Genomic DNA, 21739 nt, shown 5'->3' with positions numbered 1-21739 from the left:
CCAATCAACTTATATACTGCACATACAGTTGAAGTAAAATGTGTAGTTCTCCTGTGAATATTTCCCAAATGATGTTTAACAGAGCAAGGAATTTTTTTTCACATTTTTTCATTGCCTATCATTTTATTTTCTTCTGGAGAAAGTTTTATTTGTTTTATTTCAGCAAGAATAAAAGCAGTTTTTATTTTTAAAAACCGTTTTATGGTCAATATTATTAACCCTTTTAAGCAATATTTGTTTTTCGATTGTCTACAGAACAAACCACTGTTATACAATGACTAATTATCCTAACTTGCCTAAATAACCCAGTTAAGCTTTTAAATAGCACTTTAAGCTGAATACTAGTATCTTGAAAATATATATAGTAAATAAAATATTATGTACTTTCATCATGGAAAAGATAAAAGAAATCAGTTATTAAATCTATTGTTTAGAAATGTGTTGAAAAAACTTTCTCTCTGTTAAACAGAAATTGGGGAAAAATATACAGGGGGCTAATAATTCTGACTTCAACTGTAAATATTGAAAATAACATAAGCATTTTTTTATTTAATGCATTTGATAAAATTACATTAAATCAAAGCTTAAGGGGGAAAGGGAAAAAAACCCACCAGTTCAAATTCTCACAATCCTAATAAATGTTTCTATTACTGAATATGTTCTCAGGGATTCTGTGAATTTAAAACATCAGTCAGTTATATTTTTCTTTAAAACATGACAGCAATTATAAGAGATTTGACATGACTCTGTTGTCCCATAGTTAAATTAAATGTTTTTGAATTTAGTATGGGAATTTGTGTCCTTCAGATAACATCTTGAAAGATGGCTACTCTTCTTTTCGCACTCCTGACCTCATCGTTGAAGCCAAAAGGGCCATTCACAACAAGGATGATAGCTATAATGATATGATAAAGACATTCTTGCAAGTTCTAATAATCGGTCAAAGTGTAATAGAATAGAGGAGTCTAATAATAATAATGGTCATGGCAAAGAGAAACAAAATCAATAGAAAAGCTTTCAATGCTATATTTAAAGTTAATTAAAGATAAAACATAGATGCAACTGCATGTCTTATGCTTATTATATGCTTATTATTGTCTGGTACTGTATATGAAGTAGTACGAAAAAGTGTGTCCACCTTAATGATTTCCAATTTTTGTGCATACTTGTCACACTTTGATGTTTCAGATCATCAAACAAATGAAAACAGTAGTCAATGATAACACAATTCAATACATCAGTCATCATAATGGAACACAAAATACAAAACTACATAGCCGGTGTGCTTTGGATCAATTGTCCTGCTGCAGAAGCTCGAGGTCACTAACAGATTGCTGGAAATTCTCCTATAGGATATTTTGGTATACAGCAGAATTCATGGTTCCATTTATCACAGCAAGTCTTTCAGGTCCTGAAATAGCAAAACGGCCCCATACCATTATAATGCCATCACAACATTTTACTGTTAGTGACAGGGACACACACCTGGTCAAACCACAGAGAATTTCCCAAAAGTCTTGGGGATCAAGATGTTTTCTGGAAAAACTGAGACAAGGCTTTGTCTTGGAAATCTTCCATGCAAGCCATTTTTCCCAGTCTCTTTCTTATGGTGAAGTCATGAACACACCTTAACTTAAGCAAGTGAGACCCTGCAGTTCTTTGGATGTTGTTGTGAGGTCTTTTGTGACGTCTTGGCTAAGTTGTTGCTGGACTTTTGGAATAATTTTGGTTTGCCAGCTAATCTTGGGAAGGTTCTCCCCTGTTCTATGTTTTTTCTATTTGTATATAATGGCTCTCACTGTGGTTCGCTCCAGTTCCATTGCTTTAGAAATGGTTTTATATCCTTTTCCAGACTGGTAGATATTTTATTTAGTTTTTAAATGTATTTGGATCTCAGAGTGATGTCTAGCTTTTGAGAAACTTTTGGTCTACTTCACCATATCAGGCGGGTCCTATATTTAAGTGATTCCTTGATTGCGAACAAGTGTGGCAATAATCAGGCTTGAATGTGGCTAGAGAAATTGAGCTTAGGTGTGAAAAACCAGAGTTAACGTATGTTTTAACACTTTTTTTTAAAAAGGATGGATTTTGTTTTCTTATAATAATAAAAACCTTCATTTAAAAATTGCATGATATGTTTACTTGTGTTATCTTTGACTAAAATTTAAATTTGTTTGATGATCTGAAATATTAAAGCATATGTCTCAAACTCGGTTCCTGGAGGGCCGCAGCTCTGCACAGTTTTGCTCCAACCCTAATCAAACACAGCTGATCCAACTAATCAAGGTGTTCAAGACTCCTATAGACTATTAAGCAGGTGCAAGTTGGGGGTAGTTGGAGCTAAAGATTGTCGAGCTGCGGCCCTCCAGGACTTGAGTTTGAGACCATTGCATTAAAGTGACAAACTTGCAAAAAATATTAAATCAGTAAGAGGCAAACACTTTTTCACACCTCTGTAGTTATTTTTATTTGATAAATGATGTGGTGTTAATTCTGCATGCGTACAAGAAATGTTGCAGTTATATTTTTATTCTTCAATTATGTGTATTAACATTTTGTGCATATACAACATCATATACAAAAATAAGTAATAACATTGCTGTTTTTTATCCCACCCTAATCCTCCATCCCCTATCATCTCAATCATTCAACACAACAAAGTACAGATGATCTTTTAAAATAAATTATAAAAGTTAAATTATGCCGTTATGAAATAATACAGTAAATGTACAAAAAGAAAAAAATGATTCATTCATTTTCTTTTTGGCTTAGTCCCTTTATTAATCTGGGGTCGCCACAGCGGAATGAACAGCCAACTTATCCAGCATATGTTTTACGCAGCAGATGCCCTTCCAGCCACAACCAAACACTGTGAAACACCCATACACTCCTGCATTCAAACACATACACTACGGCCAATTTAGCTTATTCAATTCACCTATACAGCATGTCTTTGGACTGTGGGGGAAACCGGAACACCCGGAAGAAACCCACACAAACACAGGGGGAGAACATGCAAACTCCACACAGAAATGCCAACTGACCCAGCCGGGGCTCAAACCAGCAACCTTCTTGCTGTGAGGCAATCGTGCTACCCACTGCGCCACCGTGACACCCACAAAGGTTTCTATGTTTTATAAAAAGTTTTTAAGGACCCTTTTTAATACAAACCTTTTTTTCTAGCTTTAAAAACAAAACTAAATTATTCATCTCTCACATGAAGGTGGAGACAAAAATGTGTTAAAAGCACACTTATAATTTTCAATATCTATCTTCTTAAAGCAAAATTATTTGTAATCAAGAGTAGTTAAAATATAACTATTGTTTTATGTAATACAAACTCTTGCATTTTGCATCTTGCACCTGTAGCTGATAAATACTGCTGAGAAGAGGGTAAGGGTAATACCAGTAATTGTTACTCTAAAGTGAATGCACATCTTAATTGTAGCTTGGCTAATAACAGTTAATGACTAGAAATAACAAATAATAGTGGAGTCAAATAAACAAAACCACTGTGTTCATAAGATATGTTTAAATGCCAAGTGTTTTCTTTCTGTGTTTTCTTTACCTTTTTGTACTCTTTGAGATGTATGATTAATATGCATTTCATGTGTTAGCCTTCTGTTTTCATCAAACCTCGTGTTGCAGATAAGAGAATAAAAGAGATGAAGAGAAAATGCCATCACAAACACATATGCTGTTGATTAGACAGCTCTCAAGTGTCAGGCTTCATGTCATTATATGGTGTGTGAGTGTGTGCTAGTCAATTTATGCAAATGTGACAGGTTCACACACTACCATATGGCTGTCCACTGGGAGATAAACATAAATAAATCAAAAAATGTAAAAATGCTAACCACCAAGCAGAGGAAAAAAGGTGTGTGCTGTTTTCTTGCTGTGCAATTAAATTGATTTTAAACGTATGTATACACTTTTATGAAGTATATTGATTAATTAATCAAATGTATATTTCCACAATGAACGAATGAATCAATCAATCAACATTCAACTCTGCTGACCTTCACTGTAAATATGATTTATATTTTTCTAAGTGAATTCTTTTGTGGTAGATTCACAGAGAGAAAGAAAGTCAAACAGGTTTGGGTGCGAGTAAAGCATGACAGAATACTTTCTGGGTAAACTATACCTTTTTAAAGCTGTTTGACAGCCTATAAGCCATTTAGCAGCTATTCTACCTGTTGATGTAAATACAGCAAATCTAAGTCTAAGACGATGATTAAGCGGACATCTGTTCTTAGACGCCAACCATGTTATATCTTTCCATGATGCGCAGCCTATATGAACAGTTTGCTTATTCGCCGGTTCGCTATGATCACTGCATGAGCTGACGCAAATGACCCTGCACTCTTTGAAGAACTCTTTCAAAACGAACATGGCGGCAACTTAACATCTGGCCAAAATGACTTTGGATCCTTTCGCGAGAAGAGGCGAAATTTGGCGTGCTGAAACGAGGAGTCCTTGCGCTTTTCTCCAGAATCAGAGCGAGCGGCCAGACAGTGGCTTTTCCGTGTTGTAGCGGCTCTGCGCAAACGGAGAGAGCGGAACCCATGACAGACGAGCAGGGAGAGACATGTTGCTACAGATAGCTGGGTTTTTCTCCGGAGAAGGGCGGAAAAAGGGGATACGACAATGAAGCCAGTAATCCCCTTAAACACAGCGATTGATCGGGAATTGCAGTTAATCGCGGAGGTGAGCCACGAACGCTCGTTAGCCATCGTTTAGTCAGCAAAACTCAAGGCAGACCTCCCGTCAATGAATATTGTGGCAGAAAAGCCCTCACGGTGGAGTCAGCCAGCGCTGCGCTTTCCTAAAATATGACCAGCGGTGTTCGGAAGTGTCGGCAGCGAGATGACGGCTTAAAAAATTGGTGTGCTCCCCGCGAGAACGAGAAGCCATTCACCGACTCCGAGAGGGCCCAGCGATGGCGACTGTCCTTAGCGTCCCTCTTATTTCTAACCGTTCTGCTTTCTGATCATCTGTGGTTCTGCGCCGAGGCCAAAATGACAAGGACCCGAGACAAGTTAGCATCAGTGGACATGAGCGCAAACCACAGACCCGACCTCCCTCCAACACACAGCAGCCTCAGAAGAAACGAAGATGCTATTTTTGTAGTCAATTCTACCAAACCTTTGTGGCAACTTGAAACTTGCCACCCGGATAGTTTGTCTGAAAACTGCTTCACTTTTGTCGACGCCGATCACTTGTGCAGGGGCCTTTCGGAAACGGAGGGGACGCGGTTGGTGAACATGAGCGATTTGTACCTTTCCTTTTGTAATTCGTACTCCCTTATGGATTTGCTTTACGGATCATTAAGTCCGGACAATTTGAACTGCAGCCTCGACGCGGTCATGGACAGCGATCAAAACAGATGCAGTCTGTGTGTTCAAGCATACCAGCGTTACGACCTGCACGCACAGGAGAAATATGAGGAATTTGAGATGATGGCAGACAAATACGAAACGGATGTGTACTCAGTGAGGACGTGCATGGAAGAATGCAAGGTAGGGATTTATGATCTGGATCTCTCGCTTTTGATTCAGCAGAGTTGGTTCTTCTTTCTCAGTCGTCATGGTAACTGCTGACAATAACGTGGTGGTGATGATGATGTTTTAGGGGGTAAAGTGCATTTCGCTTCGCTTGTTGGTGCCAACTTTGCTCTGATCTCATTCGTGAAAAACTTTTCTTTTCCTTCTTACCTTATTTTTTTTAATACAATGCCTGGGAGCGTGAACAACCAGTCTAATTTTACGGAGGCAAATGAATGTTTTTGCTGATTCAAGGTTACTGTGTCAATGGACAAAACGCTGCTAAGCCAATCTTTCAGCGTGCGTGCGTCATTCTATAGCACGCAGGTGCCCGCGCGGCGTCTCTCGGAACTGAGAGCTGCTCCGCCAGGTGTTCATTTACGTCCACCACACTGAGCATGCTACATTTCAATAACGCTAATAGGGCACTAGTGCTTTCTCAGCTAATCTGTCACAAGAGTCTTTTCCCTCGCTCATTTGTCGTGTTTGCACAGCACTCTGCGCTCGCTGCAACAGGGTGCCCTCTTAACTGCCATAAACTTGACATTAAGGTTAATTTTCGAGCTCCCGCTGTCATCTTTAATGGATTACTCATGGGCGACGAAAAAAACCGACACATCGTGTATAGCTCCTGAGTGCTGATAAGGAAGCGATCTTGCCGTACTCTTTACGTTTGTGTTGCTGTGTATAATTAATTAAACATTTACCGAGAGCTTGTAAGTTGTCGTTTAAATGAAAGAGACACAGATAAGCTGTTGAAATAGTGGGTGGCGTGATTTGTTTATTCACTGGTTCAGCTGGCAAAGGACTCGATGCTTTCTCACAGCACCGCCTGCATGGAGTCAGTCTGTGCTGCTGGGTTCTTCGCTGTCCGTGGTGCTGAAAAATGCTCAGTTGAAGTTGAAGGGGACATGCTTTTTCACTAGATCATTACACCGGTGATAATCATTAAAATTGATGTTTGCACAATGTTGTCAACACCGTTTGAGAGTCATCTCAGTGAGAGTGTCTTTCTACTTGTTGATAAGTTATCACAGATTTGTACACGTGACAACTTATGCTACCACATATTCAGCTACTTCTCATAAGGAAAAAAAAACTATAAAAAGTTTTGTGCATGTTCTGCTGAACATACTGTGTCATTACAGAGCATTTAGCTTTTATGCATTTTTAACGAATCTTTGATTCAGTTTTTTGACTGTCCTGTTTCTCACCCTCAGAAAACAGACTTTTTCCAGCATTAACATAACTGTCAAATCATGTTATTGCAGGTTGATAAACTACCAGTAAGTGTAAATGAAGGCCATAATGCAGAGGGAAGTGGCAGGAGTCAGTCAGATCTTCTGGCAAGCAGCTGCAAGGGAAAGCCAGTCCCAGCTGTGATTAAGCAGTGAGAGATAGAGACGGAAAGAGAGAGAGAGAGAGAGAGAGAGAGAGAGAGAGAGAGAGAGAGAGAGAGAGAGAGAGACTGAGGGGTTGGGTAATCACTGTGACATGTTGTCTCTGACAGCTAGATCAGCCTTCAGGTTGATTTAATTCGGCATCTTCCTATCACTGCATTGGAGTGTGGGAAACACTGTTGCTTTTGTCTGTGTATGAATTTATAGCCTATTGTGTAAATGCGCTAAAGCTTTCGTTTCTATGAAAATACTAGACATTATAAATAGGTAGCAAACAAATAAACAAAGGAAGGTGGTTATAATTAGAGAAATAAACTTAATAGTGTGCTATTCTAAGACTAATCTAATCTAATTATAATCAAAAGTACTGCAAATATATTTATCCAACAGTTTTGTCTGGTTCTTGAATCTGATGGTCTGATAGCTGTGCGATATTCTGCAAGTAACAGCACTTGTTCAGCCTCTTAGCCCTTCGCCCTTGTGTATTACTCCAGCCACATACAGTAACAAACAGAGGACACTGTATAGTTTGACAAATACTGCAGCTGTTGGACAACATAATGTATTTTTGAGGCTTTTTTAGTCAAGAATGTAGATGTTTAGATTGCAACTATGCAGTTTATTTATAAGGATTGTGCCTATTTTAAATGTTCATCATTTCTGAGAGACAACGTGTCAGCAGCCTTTAGCCTGTCTTTAAACAGAGCAAAGACGGTTGGTGTTGTTCATCCACAAGATGGCAACAGTTTGAAAAAAAATGTAAAAACAACATTTTGGTCAGTAGTGAACATTCTTACAATGTCCTTCAAATATTGTTATACAAAATATGACTCTATTTTAAAAACATTTATGCTATTGTTCAAGAATACAACTGGCCTATTTTTTTTAAAACCACCACAAAAATAACAGTTTGTTTCAAAATGACAGAAAAAATCCTAAAAATGTTAATATTGACTAAAATGTTCTTTTACTATGTGCAACAGCCTTCAAATATTGTAATAATTAAAAAAAAAAAGAAGGAAAGTTTAAGATGGGCAGCATGTCCCAAAATGCTACAGTGCTTAATAGTTCAAGCCATTAATAAAGAAAAGATTAAATCTGACCTCTAGTCTTTAAATAAAAACAAACAATTTAACCAGTTAAAGCTGCAGAACTCTGGTGCAATCAACAAAGATAACATTAAAACTGGCCCCTACCTTTAAAACCAGAAACAATTTAAATGTCACAAAAAAGCTTCTTCCTCTATTTCGTTGATTTGTCCAGAACGATGTACTGATTCAGCCAACAAGTTTGTTCTTGAGAACTTGTATTTTGTTTGACAGTTTATGTGCATCAAGTCCCAGCAAGACTTTTTGAAAAAAACTCAAAAGTGTATTTCAGGTCTGAAGGATAACTGAGATTCAAGCTGTATATGACTCCCAAAAGAAGAAGCCTTGGTGACAGCACTTTCACTCCCTCAACAATCAATCCACCATCTGATGCTGGGTCACAGGCCTCTGCACCTTAAGGTTTGATGATGTAGATTCCAATGACAGTAATGGCCACGTCTCAAGTAACACTGTTTGAGGTCAGTTTATTTCCATCAAAAATACAGGTTGTAAATTTAGTGAATTTTGCTTCAACTGTCCATTCATAAATTTTTCATATCACAGACCTGCAGTGACTTACAAAACTAATCTACTGTGTTTGTTAGGGTGGTCAAAAGTACAGGCTTCTGTACAGAATTTTAAAAACTGTGAAGAAACCAGAATTCTTCCAAAGAAATTCTATTGGTCAGTATTATTGTGCTCAACAGATGTGACTATGATTGGCAAAACTGATAATTGCTTAATGCGGTTCCTTAATATATCTGCTTAGACGAATCTGCTGAGAGCCATATCTTCAAAAGCTACCATGTGTGAGCGTAATCTGTGTTAGCACTTGGTCAAGAATGTGAAGCAATATTGTAGCCAATCAGAATCATGTGTCGATCATGTGATGGTCATCAGCTGCTTCAGAATTTGCTCAACAGTGCTCTAAATTCCCCCAGGAAATGCTGGCATCATCACAATCTTTAAATTTCAGTACTGACTGGTACCGAAGTTGGTACTTTTGACAACCCCAGGTTAAATATACTTTGTGCGTTGATAATTCTTTACTATATTATGAGAATTTATGTGGGGGTACTTTAAATATACACTGCCTGAGAACTACTTGTGAGGTTTTCATTCATTAAGATACACAGAAAGTGCTCTGAAAATGCAAGCTCTCTGAGCTGAGATGGTATCATTCTGGAAGATAGACATTAAGTATAGACAATGAAACAACACCATACTAAAGTGGAAATTATTTACAAGCATCAAAAATACAGAAAACAATCCTGGTCGATGGTAGCCATCAGTTTCCAAATTTTATGTCCTGCAATTCCTGTTTTACAGTAAATTTTTGTCATAAATGTTTGAATTTTGCTTATGAATACATGTGATTTTTCAGGTTTTTTATTGTTAATAAATTTGTAACAATTTCAAAAAATCTTTTTTCACATTGTCATTATGGAGCATTGTGTGTAGAATTTCGAGGAAATAAATGAATTTAATCCATTTTGGAATAAGGCTGTAATATAAAATATGTGGAAAAAAGTGAAGCGCTATGAATACTTGCAGTGTAAATCTGGATTTACACAGGACAAACATTGATGACAATCAAGCCACACTCTGTGGATGATTACATTAGACATAATGGATCTGTCATCTGCCACATCAGATTTGTACTCTACCTTAATTTGTAATTGTATTTGTAATAAAAATGTTTGTTTCAGATAGTGGAACATATTCAGTTTATATGTTCAGATTATATATAAGAAGGAATAAGATAAAAAAGTGAGTGAATATGAAGCGTACTGTAACAAGAGTTGCAAACTCTGAGTTGCATTTTTCCCTCATTCAATTCACCTTTATTTGTATAGCGCTTAATGTAGATTGTGTCAAAGCAGCTTCACATAAAAGGTCATAGTAAATTGGAACAGTGTAGTTCAGTTTGTAGTGTTTAAGTTCAGTTCAGTTTAGCTCAGTTCAGTGTGGTTTAAAATCACCACTGAGAGTCCAAACACTGAAGAGCAAATCCAACGATGCGCAGCTCTACAGATGCTGAACCATGCAAGCCAGTGGCGACAGCGGAGAGGGAAAAAAACTTCACTATGGGCGAAAGGGAAGAAAAAACCTTGAGAGAAACCAGACTCAGTTGGGCATGACCATTTGAATTTCTCCGCTGGCCAAACGTCTTGTGCAGAGCTGCAGTCTCAGCGGCGGAGGCTGGAAGCTGACCTCAGCGAAGACTTGTCTGTCTCTGGAGCGTCACAGGAATCAGTCTCATGTTTTCCACTCCTCCATGACCACCACAGTAGCTGCTCAGGATATGGCCTGGTCCAGGATATGGAAACCTTGGGATCATCTCATCGTTGGTCTTTGGTCGAATCAGTGACTCTGCATAGTCTGAGGGCCTCTGGAAGAGTATCCCCAGGTGAAAATGGAGAATAAAGAAAATAATTAGCGTAGCTGCTGTTCATAGTGTATATAAACAAGATGCAGAACCTGTGTGGAAGCCCGCTAAGTGGTGCACTGAGTGTAAGCTTTACTAAACAGATAGATCTTTAATCAAGTTTTGAATTGGGAGAGTGTGTCTGAGCCTCGGACGTTATCAGGAAGGCTATTCCAGAGTTTAGGAGCTATAAATGAGAAGGCTCGACCTCCTTTACTCAACTTAGCTATTCTGAGTACTACCAGAAGCCCTGAGTTTTGAGATCTTAAAGAGCGAGTTGAATTGTAGCGAGACAGAAGGTTGGTTAGATAAACAGGAGCTAGATTATTTAAAGCTTTGTAGGTAAGAAGCAATATTTTAAATTCAATACAAAACTTAACAGGCAGCCAGTGTAAGGAGGATTAAATTGGGGTGATATGATCAAATTTTCTAGACCTGGTAAGAACTCTGGCAGCTGCATTTTGTACTAATTGAAGTTTGTTAATAGAGGATGCTGGGCAGCCAGCAAACAGTGCATTACAGTAGTCCAGCCTAGAAGTCATAAAAGCATGGACTAACTTTTCTGCATCTGAGATGGATAGCATACTTGACATGGGATATATGCTTTTTAAAAGTTAAATTGCTGTCTAATATGACACCCAGATCTTTTATAGTAGAGCTAACGCTAACTTTGTATCCCTTTGTATGCAGGTCGAGTTGTGAGATCTGCTGTGTACAGGATTTAGGCCATATAAGCAATAATTCTGTTTTGTTTGAGTTTAAAAGAAGATAATTGTTGGTCATCCAGTCTTTAACATCTTTAATACACTCAGTAAACTTGGACAGTTTAGACGTCTGGTCAGGTTTAGTTGAAATATATAATTGAGTATCATCTGCATAGCAGTGAAAGCTGATCCCATGTCTTCTAATAATGTCTCCCAGGGGTAGCATGTATATTGTAAACAGCAAAGGGCCTAAAACTGATCCTTGAGGCACCCCGTATTTTACTGGGCTGACTTGTGAAGGCTGTCCATTAATATTCACAAACTGGTAACGGTCAGCTAAGTATGACTTAAACCATTGTAGGGCCTGTCCCTGGACACCTGTAGACTTTAAGCGATTAATGAGGATACCGTGGTCAATGGTGTCAAATGCTGCACTAAGATCGAGTAGAACTAATAGCGAGATGCACCCTTGGTCAGCAGCTAAGAGTAAATCGTTGGTTATTTTCACTAATGCAGTTTCTGTACTGTGATGAGCTCTGAAACCTGACTGAAACACTTCAAAAACATTGTTCGTCTGCAGAAAGGAGCATAATTGAGCAGAAACAAATTATTCTAGTATTTTAGACATAAATGGAAGATTTGAAATAGGCCTATAATTAGCTAAGTTGTTGGGGTCCAGTTGTGGTTTCTGAATAAAAGGTTTAAAAACAGCTAACTTGTAAGGATTTGGAACATGACCTAAAGATAAAGAAGCGTTGATAACGTTAAGAAGAGGTTCTCCTATAACAGGTAGCAATTCTTTCAGTAATTTTGTTGGAATTGGATCCAACATACACGTAGCTGGTTTAGAGCTATTTATAATTTTATCTAGCTCTTCCTGTTCTATGATTTTAAAGCACTGTAGGTTATTTAGATTCAGTGGAGTGTTTACTGGATCTGAAGTATAAGGCGGTGTAGAAAGTTTAATATCTCATATTTTCTGTCTAAAGCCTTCTATTTTATCACTGAAAAAATTCATGAAGTTATCACTACTAATTTGCGGCGTAACATTTAGTTACAAAGATGACCGATTATTTGTTAATTTAGCGATGGTGTTAAATAAGAATCTAGGATTGTTATGATTATTTTCTATCAGTGCGGAGGTGCTCAGCCCTGGTAGATTTTAAAGCCCTCCTATAGCTGGACATACTGTCTTTGTACGCAATTCTAAAAACTTCTAAATGAATTCTAAAAACTTCTCAAGAAAGAAAGAAAGAAAGAAAGAAAGAAAGAAAGAAAGCAAGAAAGAAAGAAAGAAAGAAAGAAAGAAAGAAAGAAAGAAAGAAAGAAAGATTGAGAATATGTGTGTGTTTTCAATATTTGAGCCAGGCTCATTCACTTCAAGCTTTTCATAATCGGGTTCTTTTTTAATCATCCTAATGGATGGCATCCAGCTTATCAGGTTGAATAGTTGTTCCCCATTCTAAATATACACCTCACCGTGATGTTTACAGTCTTTTTGTTCAGGTTCAAATATAGTGCAGCATGTAGTGATTGAAATTTGATTAAATGTTTTACACTTGGTTTTTAGCCCATCAAGGCACACACAGCATTTAAACTCTTTATATTTTATAGCTTGTGTACTGCATTAATAGGGATACTATTCAGTTAGTTCCACTCTGGCTGGTATTTAGACCACCTGCTTCTCCTGTTTGTTAAAATAAAGCAGTATACTTGATGGGATTAGAGTGATGGGTGGAGCTAAAAGGTTATATCTGGGCTGGGGTCAGGTCTCCATGGTTGCATTAGAATGCTGAGCATGTTTGCTTGTTCATAAAAGCCTGCCATGAGCTGCTGCAGCAGTTTTCCAGTGAGGGACACAACAGCAACCAAGGTCAGAGCTTCAGAGCTTCTCAGAGCTTCATTATTTCACTGGCACTGTAACTAAGAGTCTGTATAAATGTGCCAGAGCAAAACATGCATGCTTACATTTACAGTATGTCTACCAGTGGCCACTTGTTTTCTTTTCAAGTTTTTTTTTTACCCTAATTTAATACAAACAAACAAACATACATACAGTTGAAGTCAGAATTATTAGCCCCCCTTTGATTTTTTTTTTCTTTTTAAAATATGTCCCAAATGATGTTTAACAGAGCAAGGGATTTTTCACAGTATGTCTGATAATATTTTTTCTTCTGGGGAAAGTTTTATTTTTTTTATTTTGGCTAGAATAAAAGCAGTTTTAATTTTTTAAAAACCATTTTAAGGTCAAAATTATTAGCCCCTTATAGCTATTTTTTTCAATAGTCTACAGAAGAAACCACTGTTATACAATAAGTTGCCTAATTACTCTAACCTTCCTAGTTAACCTAATTAACCTAGTTAAGCCTTTAAATGCCACTTTAAGTTGTATAGAAGTGTCTTGAAAAATATCAAGTAAAATATTATTTACTGTCATCATGTCAAAGATAAAATAAATCAGTTACTAGAAATGAGTTATTAAAACTATTATATTTAGAAATGTGCTGAAAAACACCGTCTCTCTGTTAAACAGAAATTGGGGAAAAAAATAAATGGTGGGCTAATAATTCAACTGTATATTTACAGACAAAAATATACTCAAGTAATCTATGTTCTGTTGTTGTCGTAGCGTCCAGCCTTCCCATTAATTAACCACAATCTTAAGTCTCTTCCTGACAATCTGAAGTGTCTCTTTTCTGTGCCCTCTTAATACACATTTTGTTCCCCCACCTTCTTGGCATCTTGTTCAATGTGACCATCTTAGGGTGTTTCCTTGACTGCGAGGGTCATGTTTAGGTGCTCATGTTATTCTTGACCCTTCACACTCTGGAGTGCAAGCAAATGTTTGTATACATTTGTCTCTCCATCGATCTCCATAAATTGACTGTCATCTCCATAACGTTGCTGAGTATTTACATATATTGTCATGATGGTACATTAACTTGATAATATGTCACTCATTCTCCTTAAAGCCTCTCACAGATATACAGTAGCTTCATGTGTGTATTTTCATATAGACTCAGCACTTTACATATTCAGTTATTCTCCAGGAAGCTTCTTATAGGGATGCTCCTGCACCCTCTTCTGCAGGCTGCTCATTTTACGCACATACTACAGTTCTTAAATACATGTTTAATCTTTAGTTTACATGCTATCTGCACAATACTGCATACATTTTAGAGAATAAAATTTTTTTCTTTAATGTTAATGGGATTTCTTTAAGTACATGAAGACTGCTACTGACTAGAGCATGTAGTTGCATCTGGTGATGAAGGTCAGAACACCACTGTATGGGTCAGCATTGCCTTTGAGGATAGGTTGTCAAGGAGACTGTACAACAGCTTAATGAGTGTCACTGTGAGTTTGACGTCAACCAATCAATAAGAGCCTTGCGACTTCATGCAGATTCACTTTCTTTAATCTCCAAGACAGGTTTTCAAAATACTTTAGAGAATAGAGACTTCCATCTCTCTATCCTAGGCTTTACTTCCTCATTGGGTACCCACAACAATCGTTTTAGAGGTAAAAAAACAAAAACAAAAAAAAGCCTTTAGTCACATAGCTCACCTACAGTAAGTGAGAATATTATGCCATAATTTACTAGCCCTCTTATTTTAAATACCTTTGTTCCTGATTTATAGATTTAGTAAGTAAAGGGTACAATGGACAACAAATTTATTAGGCAACCTAAAAGAAAAAAAACAACACAAATTTAAGGATGAACATTTATGTTTGTTTGTTCATCCATACCACTACTACTACTACTACTACTACTACTACTACTACTACTACTACATAATAATAATAATAATAATAATAATAATAATAATAATAATAATAATAATAGTGCGTCACGGCCTCAGCTGGGTCAGTTGGCACTTCTGTGTGGAGTTTGCATGTTCTCCCCGTTTTCACGTGGGTTTCCTCTGGGTGCTCCGGTTTCCCCCACAGTCCAAAGACATGTATTATAGGTAAATTGGGTAAGCTAAAATTGACTGTAGTGTATGTGTGTGATTGAGTGTGTATAGGTGTTTCCCTGTGATAGGTTGCAGCTGGAAGGGCATCTGCTGCGTAAAACATATGCTGGATAAGTTGGCGATTCATTCCACTGTGGCGACCCCTGATTAATAAAAGGACTAAGCCGAAAAGAAAATGAATGACTGAAAGAATGAATAACATTAATAATAATAATCATTCATTCATTAATTTTCTTTTCGGCTTAGTCCCTTTATTAATCTGGGGTCGCCACAGCGGAAAGAACCGCCAACTTATGCAGCACATGTTTTATGTAACAGATGCCCTCTGATCTATGACATATGCAAATAATTCATTATAAGTAATATGATACACGGACAATACTTCATATATCATAGAATTTTAGCAGTATAATTAAAAAATCATCCCCAAACACCCCAAATAACAGTAATACAATGGAGGTGTTTTTCTGCCTGATTTGTGAGTTTCAATTCATTGCTATACTGTGGTATATTGGGCATTAAATTCTAATTAATCAAATGTGACAAATATAAAAATACTCGTAAAAAACTGATTCTTTGAGTTACATTACACCTTAAAGCCACATTGGGCCTTATCATACACCTGGTACAATAAGGTGCAAGATGTGTATGATGCAAATTGTTGCTATATTCAGACCAGCGCAACAGTAATTTTCATGTTTTGCACCATGTTGTTTAAATAGCAAGTTGATTTGCGTCACTTTGTGGAGTCATGGGTGTTCCGGTCTAGAAAGGAGGTTAGTTAAGGCGTATTATTAAGCGTTGCTATTTTGAGGAACTGAAATAGACTAAAAGCTCGTCTTAGTTATGCACCTATGCAGGTCCAAGTGCTCACACTTAATACATACAGGATGTACAGCAACACACAAATATCTTTACATATGAAAAAAATTAAAAGATTAAAATGTTGCAAAATTATTATTTTCTACATAAATATAAAAACCATACATCCATGCCTCCATGGCTTTTTTCAGTTTATTAATGACAATTTGCATTAGTATACCATTATTAGTATTAGAAGTATTGCATATTTAGATTTGTTTTAATAAAAACAAGTTTAGTTTTGTCCGCCTGTTGGGTTTGGGAGGCGTATGCATCACCATATGGAGCAATACTAAGTGTGTTTGGATATAACTCAGTTTTTTGACTACACTTCGTTAATAAAGTTCATTTATTTGTTTGCTGGAAATTAGAACTGAATTTAGAAATAGTTTTGAAACAAATCTTTGTGCTTTACAAACAAAATTAAATATGTAGGTTAATTGATGTCTTCAGTGGAGTGTGTACAACACTATTTCCTTATCCACGAAAGTAAAGAAGTAAAGAGTAAAAGCAAAGTAAAGAGAAAGTAAAGAGGCCAAATGGAGAAGGCTCGTGCTTCATCCTAGTGCAGATAGTCTGTTTAACTGTTTTCTCGCTAGTGAAGCATTCAGTTTTTCCACTGCCATGTAAATTTAAATCATGCCATGTTAAATTCTCTTAAAGAGAATGAGAGATGAGACTCTGATTGGTTTAATGTATTTTATGCTAATAGCACAATCCTGTTAAATTATGTGCTGGGGCGCAAACCATATATTTCTATCTTTAAAATAGAAAAAGTGGATTCGGACATGCCTTAGAATTTATGCCTAGATCGTTAAAATAGAGCCCATTGTCTTTTAAAGTATGAGCAATGCCCTTTCACACCCTCTGAACTCTTCAATGCTGCCCAACAGGAAGTACAAATACAAAAACAAACAAACATCATTGTAAATAATTTATTGCATGTAGTTAAATCTATGCAATCAGTGTGCTTTACATATCCTGAACAGGTTACATTGACTTTCTGTCTTAGAATATTAGGTGACTATGATACAAGCCATAACAGCAGTCTCTTTAATTGTAGACCTTTGGTGACTTGATCTCTTGTTTCTTGAATAATGATTGATTTCACACTTTCCATCCTCTACATAGTGTTTAAAGTGGTGACTCGGATAACATCATCGCATAATCATCCAGCTGGGGCTAAAACAGTGTGAGATATATTTAAGTCTACCTAACTATAACAGTGGCTGCACTTCAATGGAGAGCTCAATATAGGTTTCTACATCACATGATCTGTCTAGAGACAAAAGAAAAGGTGACAATAGACTAATTTCCTAACTCACACTTATAATTGAATAGAATGGAAAAAGACTGCAAGGAGGAGATGAGAGAGATAAGAATGCATTCATGTGTTTCAAACAGCTAGATGGAGAGCCACATAATGTAGGTACAGACACCTACAGTATCAAAATGAGGAATGAAGGAGACTTGGATCAACATCAGTATTTATTTCTTTCTTAATCTTTGTGTTTTTTCTACCACCCCAGTTCGCTTCATTGCTTGTCCCGCCTACTGCTGTTCCTAGTTGGCTGTTTCACTTTTCATTGCTGCAACCAATCCCGTCATTGCTTTATCCTGATTGGTTCCTGCTTTACAACTCAGTACTGATTTCAGCCAATACACTCATGCCAGCTCTCTTTTAAAAACTCCAGCAGTTTGGCAGTCTTTCTTCTTGCTTTGATGGTTTGCATTTGTGCTTGATATTCTGATCTGGTCGGCATTGTTCATCATTATTTAGTTTACACTGTTGTTTGACTTTTGTTTGCTGTCTGTTCTTACCTTTTGTGATACCATTCCTTCCTTACCCTTGTGTTTGCCATTGAGGTTGGAAAGTAAGTCACATATCATACATCTCAACATAAGGATGTACAACTGTCTAGAGATACATTAGGTAAGAGGGTTTGCACCAATCCTTGTATTTTTGGTTAAGTTGTTAGTTAGTGTAGATAGGATGTCATTAATGTTAAAGATTTATTTTTCATATTTTTTTCTTTAAAAGATTAGATTATAGGGGATTATTTTAGGTTATTAGTAAGACTGTTTTAGTTTTGTATGGTTCTTTTCTTTAGTGCCACCCATAGCCAGTGTTTATAAGTTTTATTCATTCTTAAATTGCAAATGACTCTCACTGTTTCACCATCACCACTTGTAAATAAATACCATTATTTGTGCCTCGGTTATTGTTGACTGTTCTTACTTTGGAGCACATTTTTCTTTGAGTTTCTGTTTTAACAAACTCCTCAATCCAAGTATGCAATTCCCCCCCCCCACTTTTTATCATCACTGATCGGTCTACACTTGACAATTTTATTGATGGAATGGGGGATTGCTAGGCGACCATCAACTTTTTTTTTTTTTTTCAGAGTATGACAAGCTGATAACATTGCTACAACTCTGATACAAGTGTAAAGGAGAAAATTAAAAAGCACTGCAGTGTTTGGGTGTTCTATGTTTGTTTGAGAACTAATCTACCAAAATGTGCATATTCTGTATGAAGTACCGGTGCGTGGCCTGGGTGACGGGAGTGGGCGGGTTAATGGCCATATGAAAAACGGGCTTCAATTTAGAAACATGAAATACGGAATGTATTCTCCTGTACGCGGGAGGAAGTTTAAGGCGAACTGCCACCGGGTTAATATACTTAGTGACAGTAAACGGGCTGATAAATTTGGGAGCAAGCTTATTACAGACGGAATGGAGAGGAATATTCTTAGATGAAAGCCACACTTTTTGACTAACTACGTAAACGGGAGGCTTAGACCGGTGGCAATCGGCTTTAGCCTTGGTGCGCGCACCCACTTGGAGAAGGGTCTGTCTGGCCCTGTGGGCCAGAGGGGACCGCGACTTCGGATTCCAGACTGGAAAAAATAGGTGGCTGGTAACCTAGACTACACTTAAACGGAGATAGGCCCGTGGCAGACACTGGTAATGAGTTATGCGCGTACTCAACCCATGAGAGCTGCTGACTCCAGGAGGAGGGATTCAGAGATACCAGACATCGTAACATACGTTCAAGATCCTGGTTGGCTCTTTCGATTTGTCCGTTACTCTGAGGATGAAAACCAGAAGAAAGATTAACAGTGGCCCCCAATAAACGACAGAATTCTCTCCAAAATTTAGAGATAAACTGAGGTCCTCTGTCAGAAACCATGTCCGACGGATGTAAGCGGAAGACGTGATCAATGACAGCAACCGCTGTCTCTCTGGCTGAGGGTAATTTGGGCAGAGGAATAAAATGAGTGGCCTTCGAAAACCGATCCACCATGGTCAAAACTGCCGTATTGCCACAGGATGGCGGGAGTCCAGGGTCTCGATGGCACAGACAGCGGCTGAAGGAGCCCAGCGGGGGGGCGATTGGAAGTCTTAGAAACCGCACAAACAGAACAAGCCAAAACAAAGTCCCGTATATCACGAGCCATAGCTGGCCACCAGAATTGTTGTTTAACCAGAAATAAAGTACGACTCACCCCCGGATGACAAGCCACTTTAGAAGAGTGTCCCCATCGAATGATGTCTGACCGCTTCTGCTCTGGCACATACAAGCGGCTCGGTGGGCACCCGGCCGGGGGCGTTACCCCATCCAAGGCAGTGCGAACCTTAGACTCGATCTCCCATGTTACAGCTGAAATACAAATTTTCTGTGGCACAATGGGGTCGAGGGACAATTTATGGTCGAAAAAATCGAAAAGATGGGATAACGCGTCGGGTTTGATGTTCTTAGAACCCGGTCGATAAGAAATGGTAAAATCGAAACGTCCGAAAAATAATGCCCACCGAGCCTGCCTAGAACTTAAGCGTTTGGTGGATTTAATGTATTCGAGATTCTTGTGATCGGTCCAAATGATAAAGGGAACCCCCGAACCCTCCAACCAATGATGCCACTCTTCCAGCGCGAGCTTACCTGCCAGCAGCTCCCTGTTACCAATGTCATAATTACGTTCAGCGGCAGATAAACGGTGAGAAAAAAACGCGCAAGGATGCATCTTGCCATCCGAAGCGGATCGCTGAGACAGGATGGCTCCCACTCCCACCTCCGACGCGCCAACCTCCACCACAAACTGCCGAGAAGGATCAGGAGCTACGAGAATAGGTGCGAAAACGAAACGAGACTTCAATTTGGTGAACGCGGCTTGCGCTGCGCTCGGCCACCTGAACGGAGTCTTGGAGGAGGTTAACACAGTCAGAGGCGCGGGGAGCTGGCTGAAATTGCGAATAAAACGCCGGTAAAAATTGGCAAAACCCAGAAACCTCTGCAGGGCCTTGCGGGAATCTGGAGTTGGCCAATTCACCACAGCCTGAATCTTCTCTGGATCCATGCGAACCCCATCGACTGACACAATGTGTCCCAGAAAAGGCACAGACTGTGCATGAAAAACGCATTTCTCCGCCTTGACATAAAGCCCATTCTCTAGCAACCTCTGAAGCACTCGCCTGACGTGCTGCACATGTTCCTGGAGAGAACGAGAAAATATCAGAAAGTCATCCAGGTAGACATAAATGAACTGATCTATCATATCTCGCAACACATCATTAACGAGTGCTTGGAAAACCGCTGGAGCCAAAAGGAAAAACACAATATTCAAAATGCCTCCTGGGGGTATTAAACACAGTCTTCCATTCATGTCCCTCTTTGATGCGAACCAAATGATAGGTATTGCGAAGATCTAATTTCGTGAAGAAAGATGCCCCCTGCAGACTCAAAGGCTAAAGACATCAGCGGCAAAGGATAAGTATTCTTTACCGTGATGTTGTTCAGCCCCCGATAATCAATACATCGGCGGAAAGAACCATACTTCTTCTTCACAAAAAAAAATCCCGCTCCCGCTGGTGATGAGGAGGGATGGATGATCTTAGCCGCTAGAGAATCAGAAATATATTTCTCCATGGCCTCCCTCTCTGGAACAGAAAGTGAGTATAGTTTGCCTTTAGGCGGAGACGTACCTGGCACTAAGTCTATAGCACAGTCATAGGGACGATGAGGAGGAAGAGAAGCAGCTCGAGACTTACTGAAGGTACTGAGACGTACTCGAGGTACTCACTAGGCACGTTTGACAGATCCACGCGCTCCTCCTGAAACACAGAACAAGACGAGCACGGACGAGCAGAAGAGAGACAAGATACATGACAGTGATCACTCCAAGACATAACAGAATTCTGGCCCCAATTAATATGAGGTTTATGAAGAACCAGCCACGGATGTCCAAGGACCACTGTAGAATTAGTGGTGTCTGTTAAAAAACTGTGGTTGCCTGATGTTGTCAGTCTGATGGGACCTGTGGAGTGAGTGATAGAGGGAAGGGAAAGCCCACAAAGAGCGTGCACAGAAATAGACTGAGTAAGGAGAATCACGGGAAGTCTTAACTTGAAAGCAAAACTTGTGTCAATAAAATTCCCCTCTGATCCCGAATCCACGAGAGCCTGACAGTTCTATGTGATTGCAGCCCAAGACAGTGTGACAGGAAGTGAAGTGACTGCAACAGAGGATTCCTTTAAGTTAATCGCACCCGTCAGTAACCTCTTACCTACTGACGGGTGGAGGCTTTTAAAGGACAGGAGGCCACAATGTGCCCCGCCCCTCCACAGTAAAAACAAAGACCCTCTGATCGTCTTTGTAGCTACTCCTGCAGAGAGAGACGAGATCTACCCACTTGCATGGGCTCCGGATCAGAATGAACCACCTCCACAGTTCCGGG

General features: G+C 38.7%; 1 protein-coding gene across 1 annotated transcript in view; it reads left to right on the top strand.

Annotated features, from left to right (window-relative positions):
• Positions 1 to 4486: 4486 nt before the first annotated feature.
• Positions 4487 to 21739, top strand: part of nalf1a (NALCN channel auxiliary factor 1a) — an 89887-nt gene continuing 72634 nt past the window's right edge. The window contains exon 1 of the mRNA XM_056476535.1: positions 4487 to 5522. Within this exon, the coding sequence (XP_056332510.1) occupies positions 4836 to 5522 (687 nt within the window). The 5' untranslated portion in view covers positions 4487 to 4835. The remainder of the gene's footprint in view (positions 5523 to 21739) is intronic.

This window comes from Danio aesculapii, chromosome 1, assembly GCF_903798145.1.
Source record: "Danio aesculapii chromosome 1, fDanAes4.1, whole genome shotgun sequence".
In the NCBI taxonomy this organism is placed as follows: domain Eukaryota; kingdom Metazoa; phylum Chordata; class Actinopteri; order Cypriniformes; family Danionidae; genus Danio; species Danio aesculapii.
The sequence above is the reverse complement of the archived record's forward strand: the minus strand, read 5'-3'. Positions and strand labels throughout refer to the sequence as shown.